The sequence below is a fragment of the Schistocerca gregaria genome, chromosome 2, assembly GCF_023897955.1.
Source record: "Schistocerca gregaria isolate iqSchGreg1 chromosome 2, iqSchGreg1.2, whole genome shotgun sequence".
Lineage (NCBI taxonomy): Eukaryota > Metazoa > Arthropoda > Insecta > Orthoptera > Acrididae > Schistocerca > Schistocerca gregaria.
Window position 1 is genome coordinate 191,377,363 of NC_064921.1, and position 20,122 is coordinate 191,397,484.

At 39.2% G+C, this 20,122-nt stretch overlaps 1 protein-coding gene across 2 annotated transcripts in view; it reads right to left on the minus strand.

Annotated features, from left to right (window-relative positions):
* Positions 1 to 20,122, minus strand: part of LOC126336659 (neither inactivation nor afterpotential protein C) — a 340,870-nt gene that overhangs the window by 12,555 nt on the left and 308,193 nt on the right. For both annotated transcript variants that reach the window (XM_050000600.1, XM_050000597.1), the window contains exons 25-26: positions 13,029 to 13,249; positions 12,714 to 12,919 (exon numbers count right to left, since the gene is read on the minus strand). In XM_050000600.1, the coding sequence (XP_049856557.1) occupies positions 12,714 to 12,919; positions 13,029 to 13,249 (427 nt within the window). The remainder of the gene's footprint in view (positions 1 to 12,713; positions 12,920 to 13,028; positions 13,250 to 20,122) is intronic.

Sequence of the window (20,122 nt, forward strand, 5' to 3'; positions counted from 1 at the left end):
GCCATAACGGCTGTACGACATGTGAATGCCATCCTCCAGCTAATAGTGCAACCATATCACAAGCATATTGACAAGGTATTCATTCTCATGGATGACAATTCATGCCCCCCCTTGTGCACATCTTATGAACGACTTCCTTCAGGAAAATGACATCGTTCGACTAAAGTGTCCAGCATGTTCTCCTGACTTTAACCCTATCGAATATGCCTGAGAAAGATTAAAAAGGGCTGTTTATGGATGACATGACCCACTAAACATTCTGAGGGATATACATTGAATCACCATTAAAGAGTGGGACAATCTGGACTAACAGTGCCTTGACGAACTTGTGGATAGTATGCTATGACAAATACAGGCATGCATCAATGCAAGAGGACATACTAATAGGTATTAGAGGTACAGGTGTATACAGCAATCTGGACCCCCACCTATGAAGGTTTCGCTGTATGGTGGTACAACAGGCAACATGTGCTTTTCATGAGCAATAAAAAGGGTGGAAATGATGTTTATGTTGATCTCTAATTCAATTTTCTGTACAGGTTCTGGAGCTCTCGGAACCAAGGTGATGCATAACTTTTTTGATGTGTGTAGATTAAAGAAAGCACTAATGTCACATCTCAGTGAGGAACCTGAAACTTTTGGAACAATACAGGAGCACGTAGAGGGACTATTGCCCAAGTTTAAATGAGTAATTGATTACACACTGGATAACAGAACAGTTCATGATGGAAAGAGCACTTCATGGTAAACAGTCACTGTAAAGAAACTTCTACAGAAACAGACACTACTGCATAATAGGAATGAAACAAAACATAGGGTTCTAGATAGAAAGAGATACTGAATGAAATATGTTTAGGTGTCAAGAGAGCAATGCATGAAGACTTCAATGACTACTGCAACAGAATATTGTCAAATGACATTTCTCAAAACCCAAACAATTATTGGTCATACACAAAGGCTGTTAATGGCACCAAAGGTAGATTCAATCACTCATGGAGGAGACAGGAATGAAATTGAGGGTGGCAAAGCAAAAACAGAAATGTTTAACTTCATTTCCAAATGATCCTTTATGAATAAAAACAGGAAAACTGCCCTAATTTAATCCTTGTACCACTGCAAAGATGAGTGAGATAATGAAATAAGTGTTAGTGTCCGTAGCATTGACAAACAGTTGAGATCATTGAAACTAAACGAAGTTCCAGAGCCAGATGGTATCTGTCCGAGACTGTATGCTGAATTTACAGATGAGTCAGCCCCATTTTTAACTACACAGAAACATCAAAGAAACTGGTATAGGCATGCATATTCAAATATAGAGATATGTAAACAGGCAGAAGATGACGCTGTGGTCGGCAACTTCTACGTAAGATAACAAGTGCCTGGCATCGTTGTTAGATGTGTTACTGCTGCTGTAATGGCAGTTTATCAAGATTTAAGTGAGTTTGAACATGGAATTACAGTCAACACATGAGCAGTGGGAGACAGTATCTCCAAAGTAGGGATGAAGTGGGGATTTTCCCATACGACCATTTCATGAGTGTACTGTGAATACCAGGAATCCAGTAAAACATCAAATCTCTATCATCGCTGTGGCTGGAAAAAGATCCTGGAAGAAAGGCACCAACAACAACTGAAGAGTATCATTCAACATGAGAGAAGTGCAACCCTACTGCAAATCGCTGCATATTTCAATGCTGGGCCATCAACAAGTGTCAGTGTGAGAACCATTCAACAAAACATTATTGATAGGGGCTTTTGGGGTTGGAAGCCCACTTATTTATGCTTGGTAACTGCACAATACAAAGCTTTATGCCTCAACTGGGCCCATCAGCACTGACGTTGCACTGTTGATCACCGGAAACATGATGCATGGTTGGCTGAGTCTAATTTCAAATTGTATTGAGTGGATGGACATGTATGGGTATGGAGACAACTTTTCGAATCCATGGACGTTGCATGTCAGCAGGGTACTGTTCAAGGTGGTGGAGGCTCTGTAATGGTGTGGGGCATGTGCAGTTGGACTGACATGTGACCTCTGATATGTACAGATATGAGGCTGATAGATGACACATGCATAAGCATCCTGTCTGATCACCTGCATCCATTCATGTCCACTGTGCATTCTGACAAATTTGGGCAGCTACAGTAGGACAATGCGACACCCCACATGTCCAGAATTGCTACAGTGTAGTTCCAAGGACACTCTCCTGAGTTTAAACACTTCCACTGGCCGCCAAACTCCCCAGACATGAACATTATTGAGCATATCTGGGATACGTTGCAACTTGCAGTTCAGAAGAGATCTCCACACCCTCGTACTATTATGGATTTATGGACAGTCTTGCCGGATTTGTGATGTCAGTTCCATCCAGCACTACTTCAGGCATTAGTTGAGTCCATGCCAATTTGTGTTGCGGCACTTCTGCATGCTTGTGGGGTCCATACATGATGTTAGGCAGGTGTACCATTTTCTTTGGCTCTTCAGTGGATAATCTGTTGTAGATCCCGTGCCCGGTTGTTGGAAGACATCCCAGGTCAGCTTAGCTACAGGAACAGAGGCAGAAGTGTTCCGCTAAACTACTGTCCAATGTCGTTGGCATTCACTTGTTGTAGATTCTAAGAAAATATTCTGTGTTCAACTGTAATGAGGTATCTCAAACAGAGGGATCTCCTCCATGCCATACAGCAGGGTTCAAAAAATATCAACAATGTGAAACCCAACTGACATTTTTCTCACATAATATACTGAGAACTTTGGACCAAGGCAGTCAGGTAGATTCAGTATTTCTAAATTTCTGAAAACATTTGAGTTAGCACCACATTTATGCATATTATCAAAAGTATGACTGTGTGAGGTACCAAGTGAAATTTGTGAGTGGACTGTGGATTTTATGGCAGAGCGGATGTAGCAAGATATCCTGGGTTGAGAGTCAGTGACATATGTAGAAGTAACTTTGGTAGTGTCACAAGGAAGTATGTTGGGATTTTTCCTCTTCATGTTGTATATTAATAACCTTATGGACAGTATCAGTAGCAATCAGACTTTTCACAGATAATGCAGTTATCTATAATGAAGTACTGTCTAAAAGAAGCTGCAAAAATATTCAGTCAGATCTTCATAAAATTTCAAAGGGGTGCAAAAATTAGCAATTCGCTTTAAATGTTCAGAAACATAAAATTGTGCACTTCACAAAACAAAAGACTGTAGTATCCTATGACTAGAATATCAGTGAGTCAATAATGGAATCAGTAAACTCATACAAACTCCCGGGTTTAACACTCTATAGGGATATGAAATGGAATGATCATGTAGTCATGGCTACGGCAGGTGGCAGACTTTGGTTTATTTGTAGAATACTGATGAAATTTAATCAGTCTAATAGGAGACTGCTTACAAATTGCTTGACACATTCTAGAATATTGTTTAAGTATGTAGCACTCATACCAGAGAGGGCTACCAGGGGATATTGAATATATTCAGAGAAGGGCAACATGAATGTTCACAGGTTTGCTTGGCCCATGGGAGAGTGTAACAGAGATGCCAAAGAGACTGAACTGGCAGTTGCATGAAGGTGGATGCTTCGTGTATTGCCCCTCTTAGTAGCCGAACATGTTTCATTCAAAATGCACAAATATCAAGACATTTCTTGATAAGATTTAAAAGTGGTGGAAATATGGGAACCTGTGTTAAATATATTACTCTGGAATTCACAAATGTAGAAAGTAGTATACTATGACTACAATATCAGTGAACCACAGATGGAATCAGTCAACTAATACAAATACCTAAGTGTAATAATTTTTGGAATATGAAGTGGAATGATCACAAAATACCAATTTGTAATGTCACCACATGGTGAACCTCTAACAAAGCAGATAGATCCTTTCCAGCTATCATGTTTTTCTCCCTCTCAAAATTATTATTATTATTATTATTATTATTATTATTATTGGTATTATTTTATCTTTGGTGCCTCGCACCATGGAATTTGAATCCGTGCCAGACGTCATGGACGTCAAAGACTCCTAGAGGTCTCTCCACCATCGAGTCGCAAACTGTGGCAGCGCGCACCTCCTGCCTCGCTTTTAGTGTGATGGCACCACAGTGGAACACATGGTTCCAGTGGCCAATAGTGGCGCCCCCCGATAGTGTACTTAAGTGCCTGCCTCTTGCTCAGCCAGCCAGTCTAATCTCGCGTACGTCTGTTGACACATTGCCTCTCATTAGACTGCTTACTTACTTATTCTGTGTATGAGTGGATGTGTTTGTTAGGTTTCCTTGTGACTCCATTGTTCAATCTTGTTGTTGTTCATTCTGTCCTTCATTGGTTGTGTCCATTCTCTCTTGTTGTGTTGTTGTTCGCAAGCCTCTCTGCAGGTCTCGTCGAAGTTTTCCGTCTTTTCAACCCCGTGACCGTCCCAGTCGCAGTTACATTTTGGTGATGAGGTAAATGGTATGGAGGCCAGCGTCATCAGGACTTCTCATCATCCAACGTCTCTATGGCATCGGCATCTTTGGTCGCCCCTCGTCGCCAGTGGCAGGGCCCACTTCCATCTTGTCTACAGTGCTTTACTGCCCATTCGCGGGCTGATTGTCCCCACTGCTGGATAATATGCATGCTGTGTAACAAGGAGGGCCACATCCAATCAGTTTGTTGTAGTTGCTCGATTCGGTTCAGTCCTGCCCCTGGCACGGCCATGTGGGTCCGCGAGTACAGGCACAAGACAGGTTGGACACCCACCACAGTCTTCATGGTTCGTGGGTGGCATGTGATGGAGATGCAGATGTCAAAAGGGTTGCAGCGCCACTATCATAATCAGCTCCACCCTTGTGCTGCCATGGGACTCGCACTGCTGCCTCTTTTCCTACCTCCTTTGGGTACGGACATGGTCCTCGAGTCACCATCCCTGCCCCCGGTTGCCATCTCCCCGTGGGCCTGCTGCCGGCCCTCACCGCCTCCGAGTGGCTCAGCAGCTCCCTCTCCGCCCTGGACTCTGGATCGGCAGTCATGGATACCTTCGGCATTCCTCCCTCCCTGCCAATTGTGGTTGATGCTCCCAGTTCCTCTTCCCACTGCTGCCCACCTCAGCACCATCCAGGGAGTTTCCACCTCTACACGCAAGTTTCATGGGGGAGGGATTTGGTACCACGCACCGCAGAATTTGAATCCGCACCAGATGTCATGGACGTCGAAGACTCCTAGAGGTCTCTTCATCATCGAGCCCTAAGCTGTGGCGGCACGCACCTCCTGGCCTGCTTTTAGTGTGAGGGTGCCACAGTGGAACACTTGGTTCCAGTGGCCAATAGCGGTGCCCCCCATAGCATACTTGAGCACCTGCCTCTTGCTCAGCCAGCCAGTCTAATCTCGCATATGTCTGTTGACACATCACCTCTCATTAGACTGCTTACTTACTTTTTCTGTGTACGAGTGGACATGTTTGTTAGGTTTCCTCATGACTCTGTTGTTCGATCTTGTTGTTGTTCATTCTGTCATTCGTTGGTCGTGTCTGTACTCTCCCGTTGTGTTGTTGTTCGCGGGCCTCTCTGCGGGTCCTGCCGTGCTTTCCGTCTTTTCAACCCCGCGACCGTCCCAGTCGCATTTGCAACATTATCTTCAATATTGTCATTTATATGGAAGATGCACAGTACATAAAAATCTCAAATGTGGACTTAGGGCTTATCCAACTTAATTTTGTTATCTATTACATTCCTTTGGTTATCAGGAGTATAATTAGCCATTTAGTTCGTCTGAAGACTGTTAATAACAAAATATCTGGAATTTCAGATTCCAACACCATTGTTCATATGTAAACCTACAACTTAGTACTAACATCATGGCAAAATAGGTGAAAAAACTATATAAGTAAGTAAAATATCTCTACAACCAGTGATGAAAATAAGTTAGCAACACTTGCATTCATTTAATTTCAGATAATTAAGATATGTACCTAAAACATCATTACTGAAATAGACTCACATATTTGTCTAAACTAACCACCATAATTCTACAGGATGTTTTACTGTATCTGAAAGTACAGGTTGAAATGAATCTTTAACTGTAATTTATGAAAATCCAAATGAACAACAATACATAAATCATTGTAAAATTATTAAAGAGATAAATTGGAAGTCAGATAAATTCAGTCTGTGGATAGCTTAGAAACATGCAAGATCTATGTCTGCCAATATGGGGCAATGTGGGAGATCTTTCAATAATTTAGTGACTTTTTAAAATGATTAATTGAATGTGGAGTGTGTGATTATGGGCTGAATACTTGCTGTAACAATAGGATCAGACTGTATACTGCATTTTTTCCAAATGAACAGCATTAATTAGTGTGCACATTATGTTCTTTCTAATATGATTATGTGTTTGGGAAGAGTATGAGTGACTGATACAGTGACTGTCTTAATTATTTACCCACCACATGGAAGTAACTGTGTTTAATTGCAATAGTGTTAGGTCACTGCACTCAATGAGTCACATTATAGGACATCAACTGAGTGTAGCATGTGGCTATCCATTTATCTGTACTGTAATTATAACAGATAAGATTCAATCTGGCCATAAACAGCATTTCATTCAACATCAAAGTGCAAGTAAAGTGTTTGAACTGTATTTTTTCAGTGTGCACTGCACCACCAACTTTTCAGACATGTTTGAAAGAGGCACAGCTACCCAGGTAATGGGCAGGCTACAACCTTTTTCAGTTATACAGTCAAAATAAAATGCAAAGACATGACTGGAGCATTATTAGTTGTGATATTATTTCACTCTCTCTTTTATTTTTAATTAATTAATTATTTAATTGTTTTAATAAATGAAGATTCTTACAGACTAACATATTGCTCTCTGGTATTCAGTATGTTGCGATAGATGGATGCATCTGTTTGTTCTAGAATTAGGCAACATACTGTTGTTTTGAAGAAGCACATATCATCTTTCAAATAAACAAGGTAATTGTGTTGCAGTTTTATGTATTAATTATAAATACAATGGATCGCAAAATAAATGGTTTGATTCCATTCCATTATCAGAGATGCAGCAACAGTAGATCAATGATTACAAGAAGTGAACATTTTAACAACTTAAATTAAATTCTATAGCCCTGAATTTTTAGCACCAGGAAAGATCAGAGCCTCACCAGATGTTTTCTGCAAAGTGGAAAGGGACGCTATTGAAGTTCAATTGCTTTTATGCAGAACAGGAAACCAGAACCCTCAACAATGTGGAATATAAGAAGTTATAGGTAAAGCAGCTGGCAGACTTCATTTCATTGGTAGGAAACTGGGAAATTGTGTGAACTTTGCAAAGGAGACTGCTTACAAAACTCTTGAGAGTCTCAGAGGTGTTGACAGTTTATAGAGACTAAATCTGTATCCCAAAGACCAGGGCAGGGCCAACCACATGTGACTGCAGAAGAGAAGACTGTTATTTGGCTGTAAGGGCACGATAATACTGCCTTAGTACTTCATGGCAACTGGCATGTTAGCTCCCAGCACCCACTGGATGTGTCATATCAAGACAAACAATGTGCAGAAGGCATTGGCAGAGTGGCTTTTATTGTCAGAGACCTGTTGTATGTCTACCTCGACAAATCTTCACAGAAGTGAACATCTAGAGTGGAGTCATCAACATGCCACCTGACTGGATGGTTGAAGAGTGGGACAGTGTTTTTTTCACAGATGAGTCCCAATTTAGTTTGGAGAGTGATTCTTGATGAACTTACCTCTGGAGGGAAAGTGGAACACAATTTTGGGAGCCAAAAATTGTGGAAAGAGACTGATATTGAAAAGGATCCATAATGGTGTAGGCAGGGATTATGTTTACAACACGAACCCCTCTTCATGAAATTATATGGGTGAATCAGCAGAGTTTTGCTGCTGTCAAGTATCAGACAAAATCTTGGGTCCCCATCTGTGGTTGTTGTGAGGTGCTGTGGACCCAGTCTTCCTACTGATGGATGATAATGCTGACCTCATAGAGCAAGGGTGGTTGATGTTTTCTTGGAAATGGCAGATATTGCATGCATGGTGTGTCCTGCACACTCTCCCAATTTGTAACCTATAGAGCATGTTTGTGATGCACTAGGGTGATGGTTTGTATCATGTCAGCATCCACCATCCCCTCTCCAAGACTGCGAGTAGTTCTGCAGGAAGAATGTCTTAAGAATTGCCTCAAGATGATGCCAATGACATCATTCACAGCATACCCCATTGTTATCAGAACAGTATTGCTGCCGGAGGTGGTGACATCCCATACTGAGCACATTAACCAGATATTGGAATGTATGTGAAAATCCATTAAGTAAGAAAAAAATGAAGAAAATTTTTGTCTACCATTATGCATGTTGCAGTTGTTTACATTCTGTATTCTTTACAAAGTTTCTGCTTTTTGTCACCTGTTTATACTGTTTTGTGGCAACAATATTTGTGTTTGTTGCTTCAATTTTGGACACAAGTGTATATGTAGGTTTTTGATCTATACAATTAGGATAAATTTGTGCTCTTGGTGTCTCAGTCAATTGTGATTAGAGGGGGCAACAGTGCCTGGGAGATATTAAAAATACTTGGTTGGATATCTTACATCAACATGGCAATATACTTCTGTAAACTGGGATAAGTAATAAAGTCTTGAGACTCAAGTCTAGCAGTGAGTCCAGTTTAGCATAAGTTTATGGATAAGTAACCACAGTAACTAAAAATGGTGGAAACTAATGCTCAAGTCTGAGATAATGTCACTTACAATCAGATGCAGTGGAAGACAAATGATGAATGTGGTGATGTCTCATGAGAAGAGGAGGGAGGGGAAAAGTGCAAATAATAGTATGATAAAGACATGGGCTCAATGTGATATATACCACAAAAAAAGGGAAAATGATTTTAAAATGAGGTAACAAATGGGAACTATTAAACATTGTTACATGATTGTAACAAGCAGTGCATTTGACCAGTAATATGTACAATTTACACTGAGGTGTCAAAAGTCATAGGATTCTTCCTAATATAATGTTATACCTCCTTTTGCCTGGCACAGTGCAGCAATTGGATGTGGCTCAACAAGTCACTGGAAGTCCCCTGCAGAAATATTGAACCATCCTGCCTCTATAGCTGTCCATAACTGTGAAAGTATTGTTGGTGCAGGATTCTGTGCATGAATTGGTCTCTCAGTTTTATCCCATAAATGTTCAGTGGAAGTCATGCTGGATGATCCAGGTGGCCAAATTATTAACTCAAGTTGTCCAGAATGTTCTTCAAACCACCCATGAATGATTGTGGCCTGGTGAAATGGTGCACTGTTATCCATAAAAATTCCATCATTGTTTGAGAACATGAAGTCCATGAATGCATGCAAATGGTCTCCAAGTAGCTGAACACAACCATTTCCTCCACGATCAGTTCATCCCATGTAAACATAGTCACACCATTATGGAACCACCACCAGTGCCTTGTTGACATCTTTGGTCTGTGGCTTTGTGGGGTCTGCAACATACTCAAACCCTATCATCAGTTCTTACCAACTGAAATCGGTACTCATCTGACCAGGTCTTGTTTTCCAGTCATCTAGGGTCCAACTGACATGGTCACGAGCTCAGGAGAGGCACTACAGGTGATGTCATGCTGCTGGCAAAGGCACTTGCGTCAGTCGTCTGCTGACATAACCCATTAATGCCAAATTTTGCAACACTGTCTTAATGGATACATTTGTCATATGCCCCACATTGATTTCTGCTGTTATTTCATGTAATGCTGCTTGTCTGTTAGCACTGACAATTCTACAAAAACACCATTGCTCTGAGTCATTAAGTGAAAAATGTCAGAAACTGTGTTCTCCATGGTGAGAGGTAATGCCTGAAATTTCGTATTATAAGCACACCTTTTACACAGTGGATTTTGGAATATTAAATTCCCTAACAATTTCCAAAATGGAATGTCCCATGTGCCTAGTCCCAACTACCATCCCGCATTCAAAGTCTGTTAGTTCCTGTAGTGTGGCCATAACTAAATTGGAAACCTTTATCACCTGAGTACAAATGACAGCTCCTCTAGTGCCCTGCCCTTTTATATCTTGTGTATGTGATACTAGTACCACCTGTATATATGCGTTTTGCTGTCCCATGACTTTTATCACCTCACTTATACTGCAGAACTCCGGGAGCAGACACAGAATTGTAGTCCATGCAATAAATTCAGGATGATTTTAAGATTCAGTTTGTGTTAAGCCAGCAGTTTTAAACTAGAGGCTTGTAGCTGGTAGAAGGGAGGATGCCAGAAACATGGAACTTTATAGTGATTGTTCAGAGATTTTATGTGCTCTACTATGGCTTGAAAAGGATAGTCCAGTTAGAAGCAAATGTATTCTTTTTTTATGAGGAGACCTTCCAGTTTTACTATAGTATTTTCATTTCATAATAACAGTGCTGTTTCAAAGTTTGACTTATCACTTTATACAATAAAATATTCAAATTCTTAGTGAAGCCAATGGGTCACCAAAACTAACAAATAAAAGAAATAGTTAGAAGTGCAACAAAAATTAATTTCCAAGTCAGTTTTTAATTTTCTGCAGGCTGTTTTTTTAAGGAAATATTTGTATGCTAGACCCAAAGAAATGACTGTTATTTAAGAATTGCCTTAACCATAGATCCATTTTATCAGTATGACTTTATTATGAAATGTAATTAAAATTGCCTGTTAAAGACAGAGAAGCTCACTTTTAGCTGTAAAATGATGATTTATGTTTAATAGCTACATTAAGTTATTTTGTCAAGAAAACTATAAAAAAGTAAAAATAATTAATTTATATTTACTGAGCAAAAAGAAAAAATATATTCCTCCCCTACCCCATGCCCAATGAGTCATAGACCTTGCTAAGGTGGGATGGTTTACATGCCTCAATGATACACATAAATATGCTGTAGGTGCAGGGGGCATACTAAAACTGTTATTTTTCCAAGGGCATACAGCTCTACTGTATGACTAAATGACTATGACATCCTCTTGGGTAAAATGTTCTGGGTATAAAATGGATCCCATTGGGATCTCCAGGCAGGGACTACTCAGGAGGATGTTGTTATCAGGAAAAACAAAACTGGAATTCTGCAGATCAAAGCATGGAATGTTAGATCCCTTAATTAGGTAGGGAGGTGGGGAATTTAGAACGGGGGACTGATAGGTTTAAGTTAGATTTAGTGGGAATTAGCAAAGTGGAGTGGCAAGAAGAACAAGACTTCTGATCAGATGAGCACAAGACAATAAATACAAAATCAAATAGGGGTAATGCAGGTAAGCTACCATGAAAAGTATAGTGGATGCATTATCACAGTTAAGTTAGACATGAAGCCAAACTCCACCATGTTAGCACAAGTTTAAATGCTGACTGACCTCACAGCTAATGAAATATTTGGAAGAATGCATGATGATCAGACAATGAAGGCTTACATGAGCAGATATCTTAGCTGCTGGCGAGTCTTTTGGGTTGTATGGCTGTCGCCCATGAAACTTTCCTGCTCCTAACATTTTGTCCAGAGCTGCACTGGACATCCTCAGAGATGCCCCTAGTTCCACTGAGTCTTGCTGTCTCAGTGGAACCAGGAGCACCTCTGAATATCTCCAGCACAGCTCTGGATGAAACATTAGGAATCAAATAGTTTCATGGGCCACAGCCACACAACCAGGAAGACTCACCAGCTGCCAATGTATGATGAGATAAAAGACATTATTCAGGTAGTTAAGGGAAAAGAAAATTTGATTGTGATGGGGGCCTGGAATTTGATAGTAGAAAAAGGAAGAGAAAGAACATGAACTGGGGGAAAGAAATGAAAAAGAAGCAGCCTGGTAGAATTTTGCACAAATAACATTTTTATCATACTTTACAAGAAGAACAACAAAAAAGTAAAAGATATGTAATGGGATGTGGTTGATACACATAATATAAACTTAAACATTATAAAGTCTTTGCTGAAGGTATATGTGTGTAGCATAGCCCTGCACTGAAGTGAAACATGGAAAATATACAGTTCAGACAAGAAGAGAATAGATGCTTTTCAAATGTGGTGCTACAAAAAAATTGCTAAAGATTAGGTGGGAAAATCGAGTAATTAATGGGAGTGGTTGATCTGAATTGAGGAGAAAAGAAGTTTATGGCGCAACTTGACTAAAAGAAGTGATCAGTTGATTGGACACATACTGAGGCAACAAGGTATTGTCAGTTTGGTAATGAAGGAACTATGGGGGATAAAAACTGTAGAGGGAGACCAAAGCATGAATAAAGTAAGCAAGTTCAGTTGTATGTAGGTTGGGGTATTAATGTAGACATGAAGAAAAATGGTTCTAAAGGCTCTGAGCACTGTAGACATGAAGAGGCTTGCAGTCTAGACTAGCACGGAGAGTTGTGTCATACCAGAGTTCAGACTGAAGACAATAGCAAAATAATGTATTACCCTTTGAAGAAAATCTTAATGAATAGCCCTGTGTTCAAGCAAGTTGCGTATAGAGACAACTTTTATACTAGAATATAAAACACAGTATACTGTAAAACAGGTGCTGGTCTCACATTCTTTAAAAGATGGCATGGATACATATGGAATACCAAGACTTATAGGAGTCATGTAATTCTATTTACATTCTTGATAATAGCTAAGAATTTTTTCTAGCACTGCAGAATTTCAGTTATCATAGTAATATAGAAAAAATTACATATATTCATTAATACCTTTCATTTGTAGGAGAACTTGAAGTTTGGTTCCAACTTTGGCTTGACAAAATGTTGTTCTCAGCATCATAGGAAGGTGCCTCATTATCATTATAAGAAGACTGACTGAATGTTGGAGACGGTGGCTTTGGTGCAAATCTCTTTGGAGTTGTGATTGTCTTTTGGTATGGTCTGGGCTGATCAAACATGATGCCTCTGTTTGGTTTCTTGAAAAATAAAAGACAAGGAGTTTTTATTTTCAATAAATGATAAACATATCTGTGCCACATTGTTAAAAAAAAAGAAAAAATGAGTTAGGATAATATAAAATGTTACCTCATTAACTTTTGATATTCCTGATTTGTATCCACCAACTTCACTATTCACAGGTGATGCCCCCCTGAATGGTTGCCCATATCTTCTCTGCTGAAGTATTTCAGATGGTTTAAGCAATTCATCTGGGTCTCGGCAAAATGGTGTTTGTGACAAAGAATTTGCTTCATTGCCATAGTCATGTTGTTCATTGAATGGTGATGAACAGGTCTGTACTTGCACATCTGGTGAAATTCATAAAAGGATTCTTTACAAAATGTTCTTTGACAATCATACAACATGTTAAATATTAGGCATTGAAGTATAGCACTTCTCCTACACAGTAGCTTATTATAATGACAGAAGGATGATTTTTATCTTATCATGTAAAATTGAGGTATTAACTCTTTAATATTTGTCACTGCCAATAGCCAGGCACTCATTTTGTAAACATATATTATGAATTTCTCACTCTGAAAAGAAAAATTGTGGTTTTGCTACTTTATAAGAAAATATTTGTTTGTTAATCTAAATGAAAATTAGAAATAAATCTATATATTTCTACAATTTGATACATAAAAATGACTACCTAATGAAGAAAAAATGGAAACAAATTGATAAGGTCTGACACATAAACAAAGTAGAAAGAAAATTGGAATATTTAGTTTTCAAATCCAGCACGAATTTTTTCTGTTTCAATGATTACCACTGGACAATGCATGTTTTTTTTTTTTTTTTTTTTTTTAAATTTTTTTTTAAAAAGGAATGAAAGGAAGTCGAGGACTCCAAGCTGTGATGCCATGTAGGTGAAATATAAATCTTTATAAATCAGCTCTGGATTTTGTACTGCTCTCTGATAGGGGACCCACCAGTATGTGCTGTTCATGAATTAAAACTATATCTAATTTTGGAAGAGTGCATACAGTTTTCCCCTGAGAGAACAGCCTATATCTCAATGGCAGATGTGCCATTTAGTTTGAATGATGACTTTAAAAGTGTTAAATACATGATAAGGTTTTGTGCCAGGTATCATATGTAAGTGTTAGAAAGGGGAGCATAATTCTTCTTTTGTTTTTATCTGGTTGATTCTAATAACTGAATTCTTATGACTGACATTATTTATCTTTGAATACACTTTACTTTCTTAAACACCTTTTAAAATGTTCATTAATTCAACATGATTTTTATATTAGATTAATGTAAGTTTAAATAATTTTATTTACATTCATTAATACTTTTGTGCTGCTGAACATTCTGCCAAAAGCAAAATGTAAAATTTTAAAAAACAAATTTTTCGTGAGGAATCCACAAAAAGATGGTTATGCTTTGTGGCAATAAGAAGTTTCTACTTAGTGCTTTCAAAGAGATCACTTTTACTGAGATTCTACCCATTTAATCAAGTAATTAAATCACTCTGAGAGCAATGCCAAAACAAAATGCTGTTGAGAGTGTGATGACAATGAAAAGTATGAAAGCTACTTGAGATCAGGCTTATGTTCTGTGACAAGGAATTACTGGCTTCTTTGTGCAAGTCCTTTATATTTGGTGCTAATGCTGCCTTTTTGAAGAGCTGCAGAAACAAACTACTAATGTAGCAACTTAATGGGTTCACCATGCCACAGACATGGGCCCTACTATTTTCCATCAAAAAACTAATTATTTTATTTTTTGTGCCTTACATGCATTTTTGTGTCAGTGCTACAATTGTTTTTCAGGTCTAGTTGCAAAATGGTCTATTAAGTTCTCCAAATGATTGTTCATGCTTATCTCCAGTAGAGGCAAACAACAGGCTACAGTCCCTCAGCAAAACAAAGGTGGTATATGGATATTGCATTGCAACAAATTGCTTCTTCTTGTTCTCACTGTCAGAATCTGAAAACTTCCTCTACAACTGTTGAGAATAGTTTTTGTAATACATATATCAATAAAAGCTTTGCATCAGCTTGTTTCCAAGAGTTCTGGAACCCGTACAGAAAATTGGAATAGATGTCAACATAAACATCATTTCTGCCCTTTATATTGCTCATGAAAAACACACATTGCATGTTGTACCACCATACAGCAAGACCTTCAGAGGTGGTGGTCCAGATTGCTGTACACACCAGTACCTCTAATAGCCAGTAGAACATCATCTTGCATTGATGCATGCTTGTATTCGTCGTGGCATACTATCCACAAGTTCAACAAGGCACTGTTAGCCCAGATTGTCCCACTCCTCAACAGCGATTCAATGTAGCTCTCAGAGTGGTTGGTGGGTCATGTCATCCATAAACAGCCCTTTTCAATTATTCCCAGGTGTGTTCGATAGGGCTCATGTCTGGAGAATATGCTGGCCACTCTAGTCGAGCAATCTTGTTATCCTAAAGGAAGTCATTCACAAGATGTGCATGATGGGGGTGTGAACTGTCATCCATGAAGACGAATGCCTCGCCAATATGCTGATGATATGGTTGCCCTATTGGCTGGAGGATGGCATTCACGTATTGTACAGCTGTTATGGCACCTTTCATGACCACCAGCGGCTTACGTTGGCCCCACATAATGCCACCCCAAAACAGCAGGGAACCTTAACCTTGCTGCACTCTACCGAGCGAGGTGGCGCAGTGGTTAGCACACTGGACTCGCATTCGGGAGGACGACGGTTCAATCCCGTCTCCGGCCGTTCTGATTTAGGTTTTCCGTGATTTCCCTAAATCGTTTCAGGCAAATGCCGGGATGGTTCCTTTGAAAGGGCACGGCCGATTTCCTTCCCAATCCTTCCCTAACCCGAGCTTGCGCTCCGTCTCTAATGACCTCGTTGTCGACGGGACGTTAAACACTAACCACCACCACCACTTGCTGCACTCACAGGACAGCGTGTCTAAGCATTCAGCCTGACCAGGTTGCCTTCAAACACGTCTCCAATGACTGTCTGGTTGAAGGCATATGCAACACTCATGAAGAGAGCATGATGCCAATCCTGAGCAGTCCATTTGACACATTGTTGGGCCAATCTGTACCACACTGCATGGTGTCATGGTTGCAAAGAAGGACCTCACCAAGGATGTCGGGAGTGAAGTTGTACGTCATGCAGCCTATTGCGCACAGTTTGAGTCATAACATGACATCCTGTGGCTGCACAAAAAGCATTATTCAACACGGTGGCATTGTTGCCAGGGTTCCTCCGGGCCATAATCCATAGGTATCAGTCATCCACTGCAGTAGTAGCCCTTGAGCAGCCTGAGTGAGGCATGTCATCGACAGTTCCTGTCTCTCTGTAATTCCTCCATGTCCAAACAACATCAATTTAGTTCACTCCAAGGTGCCTGGACACTTCCCTTTTTGAGAGCCCTTCCTGGCACAGAGTAACAATGTGGACATGGTCCAACCATTGTATTGACTGTCTAGGCATGGTTGAACTACAAATGACATGACCCTTCCTAGTGGAATGTGTGGAGCTGATTGGCTGTCAGACCCCTGCCATCTAATAGGTGCTGCTCATGCATGGTTGTTTACAACTATGCATGGGTTTACTAACATCTCTGAACAGACAAAGGGAATGTGTCTGTGATACAATATCCACAGTCAATGTCTATCTTCAGGAGTTCTGGGAACCAGGGTGATGCAAAACTTTTTTGATGTGTGTGTTAAAGATCGTAGTCCAACTCCTCTTCATTTATGATTTTTCAACTATCCTGACAAATTCTAATAGAATCTATGGCATGTATAAACTGATTTAAAGTTTTGTTGGTCAAGCACTAACAATAAAAGTTTTGTTGGAGGCAAGTCAAAAGCTTTTGTAAAATCTGTGTATCCTAGGTAAAGTGTTAATTCATACTCATGGCTTCATTCGACTTTCATCCACAGACCTGCAAGAGATTTGGTGTACTATATTCACTTCCAAAGCCAGCTTTTTCTTTTGCTTGATTTAACTTTAATGATTGTCTATTTAGGTGGTAATGATATTAGTGATGTAATCTGTCAGATTTTCTTGGCATTATTGATCAATAGTGTGTTTTTAGACATACAGCTAGGTTGTTGATTCCATTTTTACACAATTTTCCCAACATCTGGCCCACTTATCTTCTTTAGGTGTTGCTAGCTATGTTATTCTGTTATTCTGTGTATCCACTGCCTGGACTGGTTGGAGTACACATAACAATAAACTTGCAGCTTCTGCTGAAGTTGAGTTGTTGAAGAATATCCTTTCCATTATTAACTATCTATGTTAAATACGCAGCTGTTAAAGTAAATCTCAGAATGCATCTAGATTTTCGTCTTGGTTTTTAGTTCCTGTGCCATCTGTCACTTTATCTGATGAAATGTGGTGTCTGCCTCTCATAAATATCTGTTTTGTTTTCTACATATGCATATTATTTTCCATTGTTTCTCTTATCACATTTTGAGTGTGCCATCTGTAATTCCAACACAGAAATGGAGTATTACTCTATCTTGTTTTGCACCCATTTTCACTTTAAACATTATGTTTTAGGTCATCTTTTATAACTATCAAATTCCATCTTCACTTGGTATAAATAAATAAAATGAGTTAATACTATGAATCTGCAGGTACAATGTGATGTCATCAGCTGCTGTTTGCTGTTCAGAACATTCTTTTTATTTTGATTAACTACGGCATTTTACACATCTTTTTCAAGCAGGGTCTGTTTGATATTGTTACTAAGAGTATTGTACTAATTAGCTTTAACACATTTTGTGGTTTCTTTCATGTAGAAACTACGTGAAGTGCAATCTGTGTGGGCATTTAATTATGCATGTCCTCAATGGACAACTTTGGTCAACAATTTGCTGCTCATCTTATTTGATAAGTGCACCTTTTGTTCCTTCAAAATTGCCAATATCTTTTCATTTGTTGTGATCTTTTACATCTTCCCTTACCAATAAATATTCTTTTTACTGTGTGTCATTTGATTGTTTTTGGTTTAAATCTTATTTTCTTATTTTTCAGTTTCTTGAGGTTTTCTGTTTTGTTTTGCAGATCATCCAGGCTTATTTCTAGTTCTTCCATATCCTCTCATTTTCTCTATCCTTTCTCCTTGTTAATTTGGTTTCTGGTGTTTACACAATGAACCCAAAGAAAGGCACAGACAGAGAGTGTATACTGGCAACACATAATGTCCTTTAATTTAATCATCGTAGGTGACAAGAGGTGATATGTAACAATTACTTTAGCCAGAATCCCTTGTAAACAATCTTTATTGTTCATGTTATGTTACATGATGTCCAGATCTACATCTATGTCAACATCTATCCTCTGCAAACCTCCATGAAGTGCATGGCAGAGGGTACATTCCATTGTACCAGTTATTACAGCTTCTTCCCATTCCATTCAAGTGTAGAGCATGGTTAGAATGATTGTTTGAATGCCTCTATGTGTGCTATAGTTATTCTAATCTTATCCTCACAGTCCTCCTGTGATCAATGCATAGGAGTTTGTACCGCATTCCTAGAGTCATCATTTAATGCAGTTTATTGAAACTTTGTTAGTAGATTTTTTCAGGATATTTTATGTCTGTCTTCAAGAATCAGCAAGTTCAGTTTCTTCAGTATGTCTGTGACACTCTCCCATGGATCAAAGCAACCTGTGACCATGTGTGTACATTCGATGTCCCCTGTGAGCCCTATTTGGTATGGGTCCCATATGCTTGAGCAGTATTCTAGAACTAGTCATATGAGTGATTTGTAAGCAATATCCTTTGTAGACTGATTGCACTTTCCCTGTATTCTACTAATAAACTGAAGTCTACCACCTGCTTTACCCATGACTCAGCCTATGTGATGGTTCCCTTTAATATCCCTACAAACTTTACACCCAGGTATTTGTATGAGGTGTGGTACTGAGTCAAGTGCTTTCTGGAAATCAAGAAATACAGCATCGACCTGACTGCCTTGATCCAAAGCTTTCAGCATGTCATGTGAGATGGGTTCCACATGACTGATGTTTTCAGAATCCATGCTGATTGGCATGGAGGAGGTCATTCTGTTAGAGGTCAGAATATGTTCTAAGATTAAACAACAAATCAAAGTCAAGGACATTGGATGATAGTTTTGTGAATCATTTTTACTATCTTCTCATAGACAGGTGTGGCCCGTGCTTTTTTCCAAGAACTGGGCACAGATTTTTGTTCAAGGGATCTACAATAGCTTATTATAAGAGGCTAACTCAGCTGCAAATTCAGTAAAGAATCTGATAGAGATTCCACTGTGCCCTGGAGCTTTGTTCAGATTTGGTGATTTCAGCTGTTTCTCAACAACACTAACACTGATACTTATTTCACTCATACTAGGATTAAAGTGCAACAATTCCCAGGGTTTTTCTTTGTAGAGGAACATTTTAAAATGGAGTCATGCATTTCAGTTTTTGCTTTGCTGCCTTCTCTTTTAGTTCCTGTCTCATTCGCTAGGTATTGGACATTAACTTTGATGCTTAGCAGCCTTTACATACAAACAGAGTTTCTATGGATGCTGTGAAAGATCATTTGACAGTATTCTACTACAATAGTCATTGAAGGCTTCATGCATTGCTCACTTGACAGCGAAATCCATTTCATTATTCAGTGTCTCACAATATATAGCCCTATGATTTGTTTTACACCTATTACGCAGTAACCTCTGTTTAATGAGAAGTTTCTTTACAGTGACTGTATTGGAATATCAACAACATTATGAAAAGAATAGATTGCTAGTCACTGTGAAGATGACGTGTTAAGTTGCAGACAGGCTTAACACAGAAACTGTTTGTAATACACACACACACACACACACACACACACACACACACACACACACACACACACAACACAAGCAGGCACATCTCATGCACAGATAACCACTATCTCCAGCCACTATGGCCACAGTGGCCAGATGTAGCAGTCATTTGTACATGATGTGTGCTTCCTTGTGTCAATGTGTTTGTTTATTTCTGAGAAAGTTTTTGGCTGAAAGCTCACTGTGTAACGGTCTTTTCATTGTACTTGTCTACAACTCAGTGAGTCATCTTTATCGTGAACAGCAGTCTATCCTTTTCATAATATTATTAATATCTCATAAGGTGTTATATTTTTGGCAGAACTGTTCACTGATCAAGGTCAGATTAATCTACAGTGCCAAACTTCATA